Raw genomic sequence first — 17967 nt, forward strand, 5'->3', positions numbered from 1 at the left:
ATCGGCCCAGAGCAAGGCCCCAAAGCCTGCCACAAGTCTAAAGAATCTTCCAGTGGGGACCCACAGAAAAGGGTCAGAAACTACCAGACAAGCCCGGAAGGAAAAGAGCAAAATCAACACCAAGATAAAAGCTGCCATGGTCACCTCCCACGGGTCTCACCCACATCTGTGTCACCCAGTCCACGACCAAAAGACAAGCGCAGTTTCTTCACGTGTCTCTAGGCTCCACGCGCCCCCTCCAGGTCTCCTGGCTCCATCCTGCTTCCTTCCTCAGTCTCTTCTGCAGCTTCTCCTCTTCCTGCTCAGCTCCACCCTCTCTTGGGTGGGGCAGGGAACCTCCCCCTTTCCTGGGGACCACCCTGTTACAAGACTTCTCTCCAACAACAGATAATAACACTTTTGTTTTCACAGGTAGAGCTCAGAGCAGGCAATACCTAGTGCAGTTGAAATGTAAGAGATATGTCAGAGGAGTTGACCCTGGGACTTAGTCATCATAAGTCTGAGAAGTTCAACTAAACAAGTTAATAATCAAATGGGAGCAGGGGTAGGGAGGAGGGAGGCCAGTGGCAGGGTTTCTTACTCCCTAGCCTTGTTTGTATCAGTCCTCTCCAACATTAGGCATCACTGCCATGTTCAACTTTGCTGACTACAATTACCCATTGCCTGAAAAAATAACTTGTATTTATACAACGATTATGCTGATTTTATCACCCACTTCCTGGCTGGGAGAGAACAGGAAGAATGGCTACCCAGAGTGTTCTCTCAGAGCTCATAGACAGAGAAAGAAAAAAATTAGTTGAAATCCTCCAACAAGATCCTGATTCAATCTTAGATACATTAACTTCTCGGAAGCTGATTTCTGATGAAGAGTATGAGTCTCTGGAGAACATTCAAGATCCTCTGAAGAAAAGTAGAAAGTTGTTAATTTTGATGCAGAAAAAGGGAGAAGTAAGCTGTCAGCATTTTCTCAAGTGTTTGTTTAGTACTTTTCCAGCGTCAGTTTCCTTTCAGGATTTAAGGCACGGTAAGAAGGATTTCTATACTTTCTTGGGGTAAGAGGGAGGGGGCAGATTTCCTGCAAAAAGGAAATTACAGCCTTTTGTCTTCACTTATATTTTTCCCAGAGACAATTTTCACTTAACCATGTTAAAGGGAGAATGTGTCCAGGATTTAAAAAGGTATCTTATTTGATTTCAGGGGTTGATAATTCCTTGTTCACCGTGTATCAAAAACTTGCAGTTGTTTTAGTGCCAGTTATATCTGCTCATTAGGGCCTCCCTTGGTGTTGCAGTGGTTGAGCACTGGGCTGCGAAGCTGCCGGCAGCCTCTGCAGCACCGGTTTGATCCCTGGCCACTGGCGAGGGTCCCACATGGCGTGCAGACCTCTCCTGCTGCCCGTTGCTCCTCTCAGCAGTGTACTTCATCAGTCTGCCTGTTCTGTTCCCCGCTCTGGCTCTGGTGAATTCTCTCACCCTCCCGCGCTTCTGACTGTACCCAGTACTTGTATAAATAAATAAAATAAATCTTTAAAAAAAAATCTGCTCATTATACTGGCATTATACTGAATTAGTCAATCATCATTGTAGATTACTGTTAACGATGACACAACCCCGAGATCTTTATCAAGTGAAAACAGGGTTTTTAAGAACCCAAGACCAATAACTGCATTGTAATTAGGATAACCATTTTGAAAATACAGGAAAAATAACATTTGATACACATAGATTGGTTACATTCGGTAATTAAGTTTCCCCTGCAATAAGAATGCCAACAGACTCCAGTTTTCTGGAACAAATCAAATGCTGATTTTTTTCAATGTTTGAAAACAAGTAGTGTCAGTAAAGAAAGCAGTTGTCCCAAAATGAATTATTAAGCAATACTGTAGTTTATTACACTAGCGGTATGTGTAATTCCTTTTTAAGGAAACTAACAATATTGATGACAATTTTAAGATATATTAGAGAGGCAGAGACTCAGATAAAAAGGTAACTGTTACTGCAATGTTTCCTACTGTAGGGCAAGACCCATATTACTTAGAGAAATATGGCTTACTATTTCTATTCCAAATTAGAGTTATTTGCTTTCTGATTAGAAATTACTAGGATCAGACTTCATTAGCAATGAACCTAGGATTTGGGCTGGTTTGGCATTGTAGTAAATCCTCAAATAGGTATTATTCATAGAATTCACATTTTCTGTCCCACTGATTTGGAACAGCAGGAATATGACCTATTTTTTTTTTTCAGGGGGAGAAAAAAAGTTCTGACAGTTGAGTTGCTGTCATTTGAGTTGCTGTCATTTATGTAGGAGGGGGTACCTACTTCTATCCTCCAGTAAAATGAGAGAAATGTTGCTTTGTGATCTTAGAAATTCACATTGTAATAAAATTTCCTATTGTTAATTTGGACAATCAAAACAAAATAACCCCAAAATGTGCTTGCTCATTTCAGAATTTTTACTTTTTTTTTTCCAGAATTTTTAAAACAGGAGAATATAGAACCACCGCTTCAGTCCATGGGTGTAAGCAAATATTTGGAAGATGTTTTTTTTCCTAGAGAGAAACAGTCTGAGAATCCTGAGATCACAGTGGCCTTAAAAGATAAATACTTAGATTTTGGAGACTTCAAGGACAATAAAATTAGTTATAGAGAAACTGCTTTGTCCTCAAGAGCAAATGAGAAGGAATATAATGCACCAAAAATCACAATGCCCTATTTGGTTGAGAATGTTGAATACGAATTTCCAGCAACTATTGAGTATTTACAGGACGGACAGAGATATGAAGAGCCAGATGATTCTTTATACTCAGGACAAGAGGACTACCTAGAATCTATTGAATACTCTAAAGATGCAGAAACCACTGTGGATGAAGAGAATTATGATAATCCAGAGAACATTGTCTATTATGGTGAAGAGGACTCTGCATATTCAGAAACCAAAGAGTATTCTGATGAAGAACAACATTATGAGGAGTCAGAAGCCAGCATATTACTGGAGGAGGAAGAGACAAGTATAGAAGGTATGAAGTAGTGTGCGTAGAAGATAGTTATATAGTAACTTATTTTTAGGTTGCCATGACACAATGGGGATAGGGAATGTGGAAGGACACTAAACATCAGCAGAAAGCAGCTCCATCCCTTCCAATCATTTTTCCTCTGCGCATGTTTGTTTTCAAATTTCCTCTTTTAATAAGGCTATCAATCATATTGGAGTAATGATCTCATTTTTAACTTGATAAGCTCTGATAAGAATTTATTTACAAATAGGCCACATTGTGAGGTACTGGGATGTTTAATATATCTTTTGCAGAGATAGGGCACAATTTAACCCATCCCAGCAACACTTCTGCCATATCTGGTTGGCCATAGCATGTCACAAAGCCAACAGAGATTCAAGGATTAGGAAAAAACAAGACACCTCTTGCTCAGCCAAAGCAATGTTGCAAAAGATATGGATACTGGAAAGCTATGAATTGGGATTATTTTTGCAATAAATCTGACATCTTTAGCAAAACAGATCAAGAAAAATCTCAATAATGATGCAGTTATGACCTACAATTAATTTGAATATTTGCCAATTAATTCTAGTTGACTGGAATTATATTTGGTTATCCTTTAGTCTCTTTCCTCTGTAATGTTAGTCTGTACAGCTGGGAATTGGAAAGAAAAAATCCACATGCATCTTACTCAGAGGAGATGGGTCTTTTATCATGCTATATTTCATAACAAAAACAATGTCAAATTAAAGCCTCAGGAAGACTTACTTAAGCATTGTCTTGTGTGTTCTAAATGATATAAAGTCAGCTTGTATATAGACTACATCAACTGACTCACTTCCCTTCCAGATTATGGTTGGGTTCAGCCAATGGTAAGAGCCCATATGTTTACCATTGCCTTTCTTTCTTCTAAGAGTTACTTATGTTAAGTCCTGAAATTTACACTTTTCTCTCACTTCTATTATTTCTTCTGGACTATTATATAAGCTAAGCTAAGCTTATGCTAGCTTGTCAATCAATCATCAAAAGCAGAAAATGCTCTCTAATATTTTCCCCATAGTGTACCCTATCTTTGTATTGCCAAGAAATGACTCAAAGATGTATGAGAAAATACAAGATCAGGAGAAACTAGGTACATGTAAATTCTGAAAAACTTTGATGGAAATAAAATCTATTTCTCCAAACTTTAGCAAGAGATACATTTATGTAATAAGATAGGGTCAACCTAGAAAATTTCTCATGTATCCGTACAATGAAGCATTGACAAGGTTTTACATTGCTGCATATAAACATTAGCAAAAAAATGGATCAAAATGATCATCAGTAGACAAGGGTTAAATAAATAAATAATGGTCCATTTATGAGATGCTGCATGATTAGGATTAGCTAAAATGAGTTCAGTTGATCCCTATATATAATGAAATGAAAGAATTTGCAAGGAATACCATTTAGTGAAAAGCAGCAGAAGAATCATTTGCTTATTATAATAACATTTATGTAAAAACTAAAATAGCATCCATTATACCAAGTTAGATATTTCTCTCTCTCTCTCTCTCTCTCTCTCTCTCTCTCCATGCATACTTATTTATTTATTAAAGATTTTTTTGTCTATTTATACAAGAACTGGGGTACAGGTCAGAGGCATGGGAGGGTGAGAGAACTCACCAGAGAGAGCAGGGAGCAGAACAGGCAGACGGACCGAAGACACTGCTGAGGGGAGCAGTAGGTGAGGCAGGAGAGGTTTGTCACACCATGTGGGTTTCTCCCTGGCCGGTGGGGAGTAGAACCCGTGCTGCAGAGGCTGCAGACAGCTTCCCAGTGCGGCACTCCACCTGCTGCACCACTGGGGAGGCCCATGCATACTTATTTACAAGCAAGAAAAAGGAAACAAATGTACCACACCATATTGACCTCTCTCTCAAAAGGAAAGTAGAATTGTCAGAGAGGCAAACGTGGACTTTCACTGCATTTATATTGTTTCATCTTTTTTTTGAAATTTATTTATTTATGCATACAAGAACTGGGGTACAGGCCAGAGGTGCGGGAGAGTGAGAGGATTCACCAGAGACAGAGTGGGGAGCAGAATAGGCATATCGACCGAAAAACACCACTGAGGGAAGCAGTGGGTGAGTCAGGAGAGGTCTGCTACGCCATGTGGGTAGCTCCCTGGCCGGGGAACTGAACTCTTGCTGCAGTGGCTGCCGACAGCCTCGTAGGTTGTGTCTCAACCCCCTGCGCCACCAGGGAGGCCCCTGTTTCGTCTTTTTTGCAATTTAATTTTAAAAGTCATTTAGACTCTAAGCATGTCATTCACTGAGTATTATCTTTCCTACAGAAAGAAAAAAGGTGTTTAGAGAAGTCCTGTCATGTTTGAACATGGACAGGAGCAGAAAGCTTCTGCCGGATGTTGTGAAACAATTCTTCTCAGAGCGAGTAGAGACGTGGATACCTAAGACTCCAGGAGACTTAGTTTGGAATTTCCTGATGAAAGTTCAAGCGCTGGATGTGACGGCCAGAGATTCAATACTCACCCACAGGGCTCTGGATGAGGACAGCCAGGGGGACTTGCTGACTGGAGTGGAGAATTTGGAAATCAGAGATATGCAAACCATTAACCCCCTTGATGTCCTTTGTGCCGCTATGCTGTGTTCAGACAGTTCTTTGCAACGTGAAGTCATGTCAAACATGCATCAATGCCAGTTTGCTCTTCCCCTGCTGCTGCCAGATGCAGAAAACAACAAAATCATTTTAATGCTGGGAGCCATGAGAGACATTGTGAAGGAGAAGTCTGCAAAGGCTTCTGGAGAGCCGGCAGGGGATACAGAGAAGCTTCTGATGTGCGCAAAGATGCCTGTTATCTCTTTCGTGCGTCTAGGCTGCTGTAGCTTTTCCAAATCCAAAATCCTCAATAGGCTGCTTAGCCCTGCTGGACAGAAATCACGTAAAATCTTTCTCCAGGATTTGCCAGCTCTGGCGCTTCCTCGGCAAATCTCTGATGGCCTGGTTGAGATAGCATGGTGTTTCCCTGACCGCGACCGTCTAAAGGCAAACCCTAGCATTTTTCAAAAGCCTGTTGCTGTGACCAGCCTTCGCGGAGATCTGCAAAGTTTTTGGACACAGTTTGGCTTCTTGATGGAAGTTTCCTCAGCTGTGTTTTTTTTCACTGACTGCCTAGGTCAGAAGGAATGGGACCTGCTAATGTTTCTAGGAGAAGAGGCCATTGAAAGATGTTACTTTGTCCTCAGTTCTCAGGCTAGGGAGAGTGAAGAGGCTGAGATTTTCCAGAGAATCTTGAAGCTGAAGGCAGCACAGCTACTGTTTTGGGAGGAGGAGGGGGCTGGGGAGACAGGGAAGAACATGGAGTGCTTGCAAGCTACCCTCCAGGAAGTGATGTCCTCGTCACTCAGATATGTGTCCCTGGAGGACATGGCCTCGCTGGCCTGGGATTTGGGGATTCAGGTAGACCAAGACTTTGAGAAGAATGAAGAAATCCCATTTGTCCTTAGTGAAAACATGGCTGCAAAAGCTAAAGATGAGGAAGAACAAAGACATGATCAGCCAAAAAGTCCATCTGAAAGCTCAGTTGAGGTGCCTATGAAAGAGCCTGGGGTTCAAAATTTTCACTTGATCCAAGTACTTATGCCTCATCTGGGAAACTCCAGTCCTGCACCATCTGTCACTGGAGGTAACCTTAACCGTGTTTCCTGGAGAGCCCCCAGGGTTGCAGGCTCCCACTTTTGGTCAGGACAGGGGTCTAAGCCGTCCCGTCCTTTGCCCTTTCAGAATCCAAGAGCCCATAATCAAGGTAAATGTTTTGGGATTCAATATTTCCAACCTCAGAGATTTTATTCAGGTGAAAGAGTCATGAAAATCTCCCAACCTGCTTGGGGATGTCACCTGACAAAAACATCTGTGAGACCACAAAGACCTGCCACTCAGCACGAGCAGGCTTCGCTCAAGAGACCACCCACAATGGGAGCTCCTCGTTGGTCTGGGGCAGCGGTCTCTCAGTTGGGACACTCCCAGCTCCAAGGTTCCCAGCCAGCAGGAGCAACTGGGAACCTTATGAGAACACCACACCATGTTAAACAGTCTCATCCTCAATTCTTTTCACCGGCCAACAGCACATTTGTACACAGGTTTCAGTTCAAATCTGATCAGCCTAAGCCATCCCAGGTCAAGCACCCCCAGCATAAACCCTCCCAACCTCAACCCACTCCAACAAAACCCCCTCAGGGCCAGACCTCCCGAACTAAGTGTTTTCCATCAAAACCCACTCAGCCAAAGTCATGCCGGCCCCAGTCCCCCCAACCTAAGCCTTCTCAGTCCCAGGCCTCCCAATCTAAGCCTTCTCAACCCCCCTTCCCTCCATCTAAACCTTTTAAGCACCCCCCCACCCATGCTAAACCCTCTTCATCTAAATCTACCCAGCAGTACCCACGCCAGCCCCAGTCCCCTGAACCTAAACTTTCTCAGCACAGACCCTCTCAACCCAAGTCATCTCAGACCAACCCTTCACAGGCTAAGGCGAACTACCCAAAAGCAGGGCCAAAGAGGGTAAGGAAACGTTAAACATCACTTTAGAAACCTGTGGAGCATGGTCTTGCCAGACCATTCCTATCATAGAGGAACCTGAAGAAGAGTGTGGTGATGTTTCGCGACTGTCATTAGCAAGACACAGACAAAAAGATATGCAAAGTCTAATTGTATCAGTAAAATATATCTAAGAATTATGTTCCTAACCGGCCTCCCTGGTGGCGCAAGGGTTTAAGTACAGCACTATGAAGCTATCCGTAGGCTCTGCAGCACGAGTTCGATTCCCGGCTGGCCAGCGAGCAACCCACATGGCGAAGCAGATCTCTCCTGTCTCTCCCGCTGCTCACCTCTGCAGTGTCTTTAGTCCAGCTGCCCGTTCTGCTCCCCGCTCTGTCTCTGGTGAATCCTCTCACCCTCCCGCACATCTGGCCTGTACTCTGATTCTTGTATGCGTAAATAAATCTTTAAAAAAAACCAGAATCAAGCTGTACATGTTAATTGAATTCAGTATTAGGTAATATATATTCTGAATGCAGGGACTGGGATTTATGAGACAATTCTACTTGGAAAAGAATGGTGTTGGGACCTTTGTTTGCAAAGTAACCATAAAATAGTTCCCAGGGTGCCTTAGTGTTGCAAGAAAAATTGCCCTAGATATAGGCTGCTCCAGAGGTGCACAGTGGGTGTGCACATAACCCTTTTTATTTGGGATGTTTAAATAAACTTGCTTGGTTAATAAAGCCCCAGTTTGCTTGGATGATAAAACTTTCATATGACCCTTACATACATATGTAGTGAAATAAAAAGCAATAAAATGATTTTGTGTCAACTTTAGGAATCATCTGTATATATTTCATTTTTAAAATATTTGCAACAGTTAAGATATTTGTAGATCTAACATTAGCTTTATAAGTCCAATTTAAAATATAAAACTGAATTTTTAATTTTAGAGTTGTGGTTTTTTAAGTCAAAAAATTAGGATAGGTCGTTAAGTATGTGAAAAGCATTACAGTGTTTAAGAGAACTTGAGATTCACAGAATTGACAATTTAAAATTTTCAGATTCGTTATTGTTTTAAACATTTGGATAAGTTCTGTTAGTTAGAAGCATTAAATAAAAGGGGTATTTTAAATTTAAGATCTTTAAAGGAAGTTTAATTACCTATTTAAATGACACCAAATAATAATAAAAGGTCATTTTAAAGGTAGATGTTAAATTCACTAGATTTAGAAATAAAATAATAATAAATAACTTGTAAATTTAAGAACAGTGGTTTTTAAATTTGTAAATTTTATCGAATATTAAGTTTTAAAATAGCCTCATTTAGTCTCTTCTGGGTAAAAAATTGTTGCTGTCAAGACACCAAAAAAGTCTTAATTATGAATGAGAACTGATTTTTGAGAAGGAAATTTTTTCCTGAGAACATTTCCATATAATAGGTATCTTTCCTTTACTTGTGTGCGTATTTAAACAATCAAAATTGAACATTTAGTAGGTATTGAATCTCTAAAAGTTATTGTAAGGTTGAACAAAGAAATAGAAGACAAGGCATGTGAAATTTTATCTTTCTCTTCTAGCAAGAGAAAAAGCATAATAACTGGTTCATAATTGCAAAATCTTTGATGTAAACCGAGGTTTCTCAATTGGAAATAAATTCTTTTGTTGTTTAAACTTTTGAAATGGGCAATAGTTTTGATGTTGTTAAAAAAACCTTTCCCTGAATCCTTTACGATTGGCTTCTGGAGAAAAGAAATCATTGGCTTCTTGTCACCAACACACTCTGTCTCTTTGAGGCTTGGCAGTACATAGACATCTAATTCAAAGCAGACAGTTTGAGGACAGTTTAATAAGGGGACTCTTGGGTCTCCCTGGTGGCACAAGGGGTTAAGTGTCAGCACTATGAAGGTATCTGCAGCCACTGCAGCATGAGTTCCATCCCTGGCCAGGGAGTTGACCCACATGGCACAGCAGACCTCTCCTGTCTCGCCCGCTGCTCCCCTCAGCAGTGTATTTCAGTCAGTCTGCCTGTTCTGCTCCTCACTCTGTCTGGTGAATCCTCTCACCCTCTACCACCTACCCCCCACTATTAGCCCCAACCGCTGCCTCTCCTCAATGCAACTCCAATTTCTCTTGTTTAACTAATTTCTAGGCAAGTCAAATTATTCTTCCAAACATTCTACTTTCATGTCTGAAATTCCTCTTCCCCTTCCCTATAAATAACATTCTTTTATTTTAGGTGAAAACTTCTCAAACCACCATGTCCGGCGAGACCTCTTTTTCTCTTTGCCACTTTGCATTGTTAGTTATTTGTAAATGTAATTATTTCCCCACTTTTTGAGGGAGGACATTCTTTTATCCTTATAAATCCCTTCAAAGGACTATAGCCTTTCACATTATAGGCTTCCACTGGACGTTTTGATAAATGAGAGCTGCATTGGAAGTCTTTGAAGGTCTATAGAGTTGCATCATACACTATCAACTGCATACTCCTTAGATTCTCAGTGCTGCAGTGTGCTGCACAATTTATGTTTTTTCTCAGTCTTCAAATGGTCTTGTGAGTTGTGCATTGCTGGATAATTTTACCTCTTAGCAAAGAGAGATTTAGAGAGTAAAGGACTTGCCCAAAAACCTGAAATTTGAAATGACAGTCACTTTCCAGCCTATTGTTCCCTCTTTTCTGTGAGTGTGAGGTTTCCTTATTGCCTTACATCTCCTGATCTTACATCATTTTAGGAAATGAGAAAAGAAAAATGGGAGAAATCCACGTTTTCCTACTCATATTTTTTTCTCTGTAAATTTTAGGAAAATCATTACTATACTGCCATCTTCTGGATTTTTTGAGTGCTACTACATGAATGACAACAGATCATTAAAACCAAATCTATCCAACTCTTTCTAATATGGATCTGAAATATTAAAATTTGTATAAAAATTAAAATTATTTTCTTTAGTTAGTTGGAAAATTACCTTAACAACTTAATACATATCCCAAAACCCCGAACTTAATACATATAAAATATAGAGACTAAAAGTAAAAGTATTCAGATGCCAGCTATTTCTGTTTGTAGGGACTAGAAGGAAAATATTTAGTCAAAATTTATAAGTTATCTAGAAGTTACCTTATGGCCAGTAATTTCTACCTCCTCCAATGACAGTTTTAAGGATTAATGTTAAAGAGTTGTTGGGTAATATAAATGTTGATTGTTGGTGGCACTATAAATTATTACAGCCCTTTGAGAAGGCCATTTGGCAGCATATATAAAAAATAAAAATAAAATATGTAACTTCTGACCCAGCCGATTTACTTTCTGAATCCATCCTACATAAATTCTTGTTAATGTATACAAAGATTTGTATATTTTTGTGTATTTTTAAAGAGTTTATGGTCTTATACAAGTACATGTGTATTTTTATAATTTGTTGACAAGGATTTTCAGACTGAAGGTTGCAGTGTGGAGTCTCACGTAATAATCAGGAGGTGGTCTCCTGTTTCTCTCAGGTATAGGAGAAAATAGGGAAATACTGAGTCAGACTGTACTCAGTCATTCATCTAGGCAACACTCAATGGCTACAGAAGTGAGACAAATCGATCTTCTGCATGATTTACTTAAATGGTTGCAGAGAATATTGAGTCTTTGTACTAAGTGCTGTACTAAGTGCTTAACATCTAAAAAGTCAGTGATTCTCTCCATGACTGGAAAGACAGTTTTATTTTTAATTTTTTATATATTTCTTACATCATTTTTCATTTTTGCACAATGTATGCATTTTCATCTTGGTTATATTCCCCATAGAATTACACCTCCCCCCTTATTTTGATTCTAGTCCTTGCTTTCCTTGCTCCCCCCCCCCCCACTGTAGTGTGTCTCTGGTTTATAGTTGCTTGTTGATTTTGATTTTTCCTTTGTATTAATTAGTCTTTTTCCTGGTCTATTATTTAGGTTTTCTAAATTCCTGCTATGAGTGAGACTACCCGGTATTTTCCTTTTTCTTTCTGGCTTATTTCGCTGAGCATGATCCCTTCCAGCTCCATCCATGTTGCTGCAAATTGCATGAGTTTATCTTTTTTGATTACTGAGTAATATTCCATGGTGTATATGTACCACATCTTCTTGATCCAGGCATCTCTTTTTGGACATTTGGGTTGTTTCCAAAGCTTAGCTATTGTAAATTGTGCTGCTGTAAACATAGGGGTGCAGGTGCTCTTTGGAATTAATGTTTCTGTGTCCTTTGGGTAAATACCTAGGAGTGGAATTGCTGGATCATATGGAAGCTCTATCTTTAGTAGGTTGAGGAATCTCCATACAGCTCTCCATAGTGATTGGACCAGTTTTCACTCCCACCCGCAGTGTAGGAGAGTTCCTTTTTCTCCACATCCTTGCCAACATTTGTTGTAGCTAGTTTTTTAAATATGTGCCATTCTCACTGGTGTAAGATGGTATCTCATTGTAGTTTTGATTTGCATTTCCCTGATTACAAGTGATGTTGAACATTTTTCATATGCCTGTTGGCCATTTGCACTGGAAAGACAGTTTTAAAATAATATTCCTATTTAATGAAATAAGAGTAAGGGAGTGTAGGAAAACCAAAATGATTCCACTTGAACTGATGCCATCTTACACCTGTGACTCATAACTGCCCTATCCTGGGCGAGAGCCAACTTCCCCATTGTTTCACATGTGTTAATCTGTATTCTGATCTATACACAACTCTATTTATCTTGCTAAAATAAACATGTACATGACATGTTCCCTGGACACCTGGGGTCATTAGCTCACACAAGAAAGATCACGTGCTAAGCAGGGTATAAGAAGATCTCTGTTGGGAAAAGGGGAGGTGAGGGTTTTAGGGAGTGGGGGGGTCCTGCATCAAACTAAAATCCAGTCCATGGGCTATGTTACATGCATGTTGGCCTGAATAAACTTTAAGTGTGATTCATGGATGTGTTTGCTTTGTTCTTCAAATTCAAATTTTGGGGGAACTAACTTATTTGTTCCCACAGTTGTACCAGGAAGTTAAGTGAATTGCTGAAAATCACAAAGCCAGCAAACAGTGTAGTCAGAAGTTGAGCCCAGGGCCTCCCTGGTGGCATAGCAGTTGAGCGCTGGGTTGCGAAGCTGCCATCAGCCTCTGCAGCACCGGGCCACCAGGTGAGGGTCCCACATGGTGTGCAGACCTCCCCTACCACCCGCTGCTCCCCTCAGCAGTGTACTTCGTCAGTCTGCCTGCTCTGCTCTCCCCTCTGGTTCTGGTGAATTCTCTCACCCTCCCACGCTCTGACTGTACCCAGTGCTTGTATAAATAAATAAAATAAATCTTAAAAAAAATTAAAAAATTAGAAAAAAAAGTTGAGCCCAAATATTTTGAATTCACATGCAGTTCTCTTTCTATTAAAATCAAAAGGTCAAATGGTAAGAAAATTGGAATTAATGCCTATGCTAAAATGCTTGGTATTGTATATCAAGTGCTAAGAACACCAACTGGGGAGTAAGTCCCACTTGATTATGGTGTATAATCTTACTAATGCATTGTTGAATTCAGTTTGCTAAGATTTTGTTGAGGATTTTTGCATCTATATTCACCAGGGAAATCGTTCTGTAGGTTGTGGGTGTGTGTGGTGTCTGTCTGGTTTTGGTTGGCCTCATAGAATATGTTTCAAACTATTCCCTCTTTTTCAGCTTTTTGGAAGAGTTTGAGGATAGGTATTAGTTTGTCCTGAAGGTCTGGTTCTGCACAGTTGTGTTTTGGGGAGGGAAACTTTTGATTACTGTTTAAATTTCCTTGCCTGCAATTGGCCTATTCAGGTTTTTCCATTTCTTCCTGACTCGATTTCAGATGGTTGTATAATTCTCAGAATTTGTCCATCTCGTCTAGATTACTCAACTGGCATACAACTGTTCATAGTAATCTCTTATGATCCTTTGAATTTCTGGGGTCTTGGTTAAAACTTCTCTTTCATTTTTAAGTCAATTTATTTGAGTTTTCTCCCTCTTTTTTTAGTGAGTTTAGCTAGATGTGTGTCTATTTTATTTATCTTTTTCAAGGAAAAAGCTTTCATTTCATTAAATGAAATGATTTCATTTTGGACTGTCTTTTTGATTTTTATTTCATTTATTTCTGCTCAATTAAAAACATTTCCTTCCTTCTACTGGTTTTTAGTTTTTCTTGCTCATCTTTTTCTAGCAACTTAAAGTTTTATGACAAGGTCTTGGTATAGGTCTCATTACATTTAGTTAACCAGCGCACCTTTTAGCTTCATGGATTTGTATATTTAGTTCTTTCTCCAGGTTTGGGAAATTTTCCTCTATTATTTATTGAAGTAAGTTCTATGTTCTCTATCCCTTCCCCTCTGGGATACCCATTATTCTTATATTTCTTTTCCTCATGGAATAAGAGAATTCTTGAAGTGTTTCTTTATTTTTTCTTCATGTGTCTCTTTCTTCTTCTGCCCAGATTCTTGTGCTTTGCTATCTTTGAGATTTGATCTTCCATTTGGTCTATGCTACTTGCATAGCTTTCTGCAGATTTTTTTTAAAGATTTATTTATTTATGCATACAAAAGCTGGAGTACAGGCCAGAGGTTTGTGGGATGAGAGGATTCACCAGAGATAGAGTGGGGAACAGAAAAGGCAGAGTGACCGAAGTATACTGAGGGAAGCAGCGGGTGAGTCAGGAGAGGTCTGCTGCACCATGTGGGTTGCTCCCTGGCCAGCCAGGGAATCAAACTCATGTTACAGAGGCTGCCAATTGCTTTATGGGTTGCATCTTAACCCCTTGAGCCACAAGGGAGGCCCTTCTGCAGAATTTTTATTATCTCCTCTATTGATCATTTCACATCCTGGATTTCCATTATTTTCTTATTTAAAACTTCTATTTCAATACTGCGGTCATTAATTTTATTTTTTCAGGGCATTTGTTTGTTTTTCTGCATTTTTTGAATCTATTTGATCATCTTTTTTTTAAACCATTTCTTTGAATTTCTTTATCACAGCAATTTTGAACACTATCTGATAGGAAGATAAGATCTTCAATCTTTGTGGTAGGGTTCTGGGAATTTGTTCTTTGTTTGAGGTAAAATATTCTTTGAGGAATCAAGGTGCCATATATTGTATTTTTCTGTCTGCCCAATTTGCTATTTTTTGGTGTCCTAAGATTGCATTACTTCCATTTTCCCAGCAGATGGTGCTGCAGGGATCTTTTATGGCTTGGAGTTTCAGTACAGATACTGTATCCACCCACGTTTTGTTGAATAGAGTTTTATTCCATCCATGTCTCCTCTGTTGTGTTTAGTGTTGGTTTGTTATGTCCAAGAGGTGTTCTAGTTTTGCCCCAAATCACAGAATCTAGATACAGTGTTCTTCTGTATCACTGTAGAATTTTCTCTTGAGAAAATGAGGGGAACCTTCTCTGATGCCATCTTCCCAACTCTTCTTGAGTATGATAATTTATTATGAATTATATTACATAATGTATTACTACTGTTGATTATTTGGGTTATTCTAATTTATTTGAGTATTAGCTCACAATTATTGCACTAAGCTTGCTATATTCCAGGCACAGTGCTATGTGTTTTACTTGGATTCATTTAATACAATAACCTCATGAGTTAGAGGATATGATTTCCACATTTCTGAGAAGCAAGAAAGAGAGTCATCAGGATTAAGCAACTTGCTCAAGATTTGAAGCCAAGCTGTACACATTTGTACTAATGAAAAACAAATTGGTACCTTTTATCGCTTTCAGGAAAATTCCTACCTTTAAGGAGGAGTTTCATTTTATTTCTTCAATTTTCAGGAAAATTCCTACTTTTTTTTAAAAAAAGATTTATTTTATTAATTTATGCATACAAGAGCTGGGGTGTAGGCCAGAGATGCGGGGGATGAGAGGATTTACCAGAAACAGAGTGGGGAGCAGAATAGGTGGATTGACTGAAATACACAGCTGAGGGGAGCAGCTGGCAAGATATGAGAGGTCTGCTGCACCATGTGGGTCAGCTCCCAGGCCAGGGCAGTGGCTGGCGATAGCTTCATAGTGCTGAGACTTAACCCCTTGCACCTCCAGGGAGGCCCTTGAAAATTCCTAATTTTAAGACATTTGCTGTTATTGTTTGTGACTGTTCTCCACAGGCGTCTAAGATTTTTTCACAAATATTTAAAGAACTTGTGCCATTCAGGATTTTACTTCTCTATACCACTTATTTTAAATTCCTTTTTGGCCTTTGAAGTATGTAATGATGAAGCAGATATCCACATACATGTATTTAAAGGTAATTGAAGAAAGTAAAGTTTAAAATTATGGGACAGACAGACATTTTCTGAAAGTGATGGATATTTATTTTAGGGCTATCATATGCTGAAAAAATACATCTCAAGTGTAGAGCAAATAAATGACTTTATCCTTTCATATTCACTCTTCTTCTGCAGGACTTGACATAATGCATTACAGAACCATGGAAATCTTTGCATTTTGTACCCTCCTTCTCAGATGTTTGACTTAATTCAAATTTAAGCCAAATGAAATGTATCTTGGAATTGCAGGCTGCTGCCACAACATTGCAGATAACTGGAAAACCCAGATGAGAGAAACCCAAAGAAAGCAGGCCTTCTAAATTTAGCAAGTACCTGACACAATTGAAAATCATAATGACAAAATAACACCTCCTGGTTGTAACTTGATTCTCACCTTCTGCAGTCATCAGTACCATCAGGACAAGGGACTGTCCAGTGTTGTAAAGGGCAGCGACATCTGTCTCAAATGGGAGTGTGAATATTTCTTTAAATCTTAAACTGCATTCTTATGAAGGGCTAGATACCAACAGTGAATACTAATCTAATGACCTCACTTTAAATTAATGCACAAACCACAGTGTTTAATGCAGCGCTGCTAGCATAGATGGGCAGCATAAACCTGCATAACGATAAAACATTTAACACTCATTATTTTTTTGAAATCTTCCTTTGGATAAGCATTGTCTAGCAGCCATTTTTCATTCTCAAACTAGTCACACTGTGACACTTTAATGGGAAAAGAGACCACCTGGAGTACTTATTAACTTAACAAGCACTTGACTGGAAGTCTAAGAATATTCAATGTTTTTCACTACTTTCATTATGTTTAACTCCAGAGCCTAATGCTATTTTTACTCAAGGGTCTGGAACATGATTACCCCTAGGGGGCGCTATTGCTTCTTTGCTCCCACTCTTGGCAGTTTTAGTGTAGACCTTTTCAGCGCCCCCAGAAGAGAGAAAAGTCTTCTCTTTCCCAGTGAATTCATCCCTTTTATGCTCCCAGAATCAGCAGGACACATTGGAACAATTTAGAACAAAATGAAATGGCTAGTAAATTAAATGGGCTTATTAAAATGTGTTTAAATATCTCCCTGAGATGGCCTAATGGTTTAATTAGGGTCTGGGATGTGAACAATTTTTGAGGTGCACCCAATGGAAGTGAGAACTAATGGGGACTAGGGAATGTGCAGGAGATGGCAGCACCCTTACACACCCTTCCCCAATATGGCCAAAATCTGCTTCCCCACTCCACCATTGATTCAGTATTGGTTCAGACACCATTTGCTAAAGCATTTAACAGTTTGGGGGTTGTTAGAAACAGCAATTCTGGGGTCACATGAATTTGGGAAATTCTGGTTAGAAAAAAGTTTTAAGAAGTTTTTTTTTACTGTGAGGACTTTCAGAACAGTGAGCTTAGAATGCATTGTGTGCTGTGCTTTGTGAGTCCAGGGCTGGGCATTTGCTAGGAGTAGACACTTTCACAGTGGTTCTCAATGTGTGTGTGTGTGTGTGTGTGTGTGTGTGTGCTGCTGGTATTGAGTGTGTAAAGATCAAAGATGTTGCCTAACTTCATCTAATGCTCAGGGCAGCTCCCTACTACTCTCTCCATCAACAAGGAATGATCTGGCACATCAGTAGTTCAGAGGTTGAGAAACTCTCCTCTATAGTATACTCAGCTTTGTATACTTATTTAACCACAAAATTAGTTATTTTTTTCTTCAAGTGTCTTGTAGCACTTCAAGAAAATAGTGGAAAATATGTGAGAAAACTCTGCCCTAAACTTATTCACCATGTTTTATTTTCAATAGGTGTGACCTTCCTTTGACCTCCGCATGACCCTGTTGTTGTTCACTGACTTCCTTGCGGTTCTCCTGACTTGGCTTGACACTACATTGTTTTGGTTTTCCTTCTCCTTCTGTAACCTCTCTTTCCTTTTGACTTTTCCTGTTTCCTGGATAGGAACATACCTTTTGGTTTTTCACTTTACTGCACTCAGTCTTGCATGACGTCATGCCAGTAGCTCCAGCTATATTCCTATCCAAGAGATTTCTTTCCCCAAAGATGTATATTTCCAGTTATATGTTGGCTGTTGCCTCCAAAATCAAAATATCCCCTCTCCAAAACCATCTCATCCTTCTCAACTTTTTA

At 39.5% G+C, this 17967-nt stretch overlaps 1 protein-coding gene across 1 annotated transcript; it reads left to right on the top strand.

The window, feature by feature from the left end:
- Positions 1 to 741: 741 nt before the first annotated feature.
- CARD6 (caspase recruitment domain family member 6) lies at positions 742 to 7567 on the top strand (the record flags this gene model as incomplete). Its single annotated transcript, XM_084232907.1, has 3 exons — positions 742 to 1024; positions 2474 to 3019; positions 5331 to 7567. 3 exons carry the CDS (start codon positions 742 to 744, stop codon positions 7565 to 7567), a joined length of 3066 nt encoding a protein of 1021 aa, XP_084089033.1.
- Positions 7568 to 17967: the final 10400 nt, after the last annotated feature.

This window comes from Talpa europaea (genome assembly GCF_964194135.1).
Source record: "Talpa europaea genome assembly, chromosome: 5".
Taxonomy (NCBI): domain Eukaryota; kingdom Metazoa; phylum Chordata; class Mammalia; order Eulipotyphla; family Talpidae; genus Talpa; species Talpa europaea.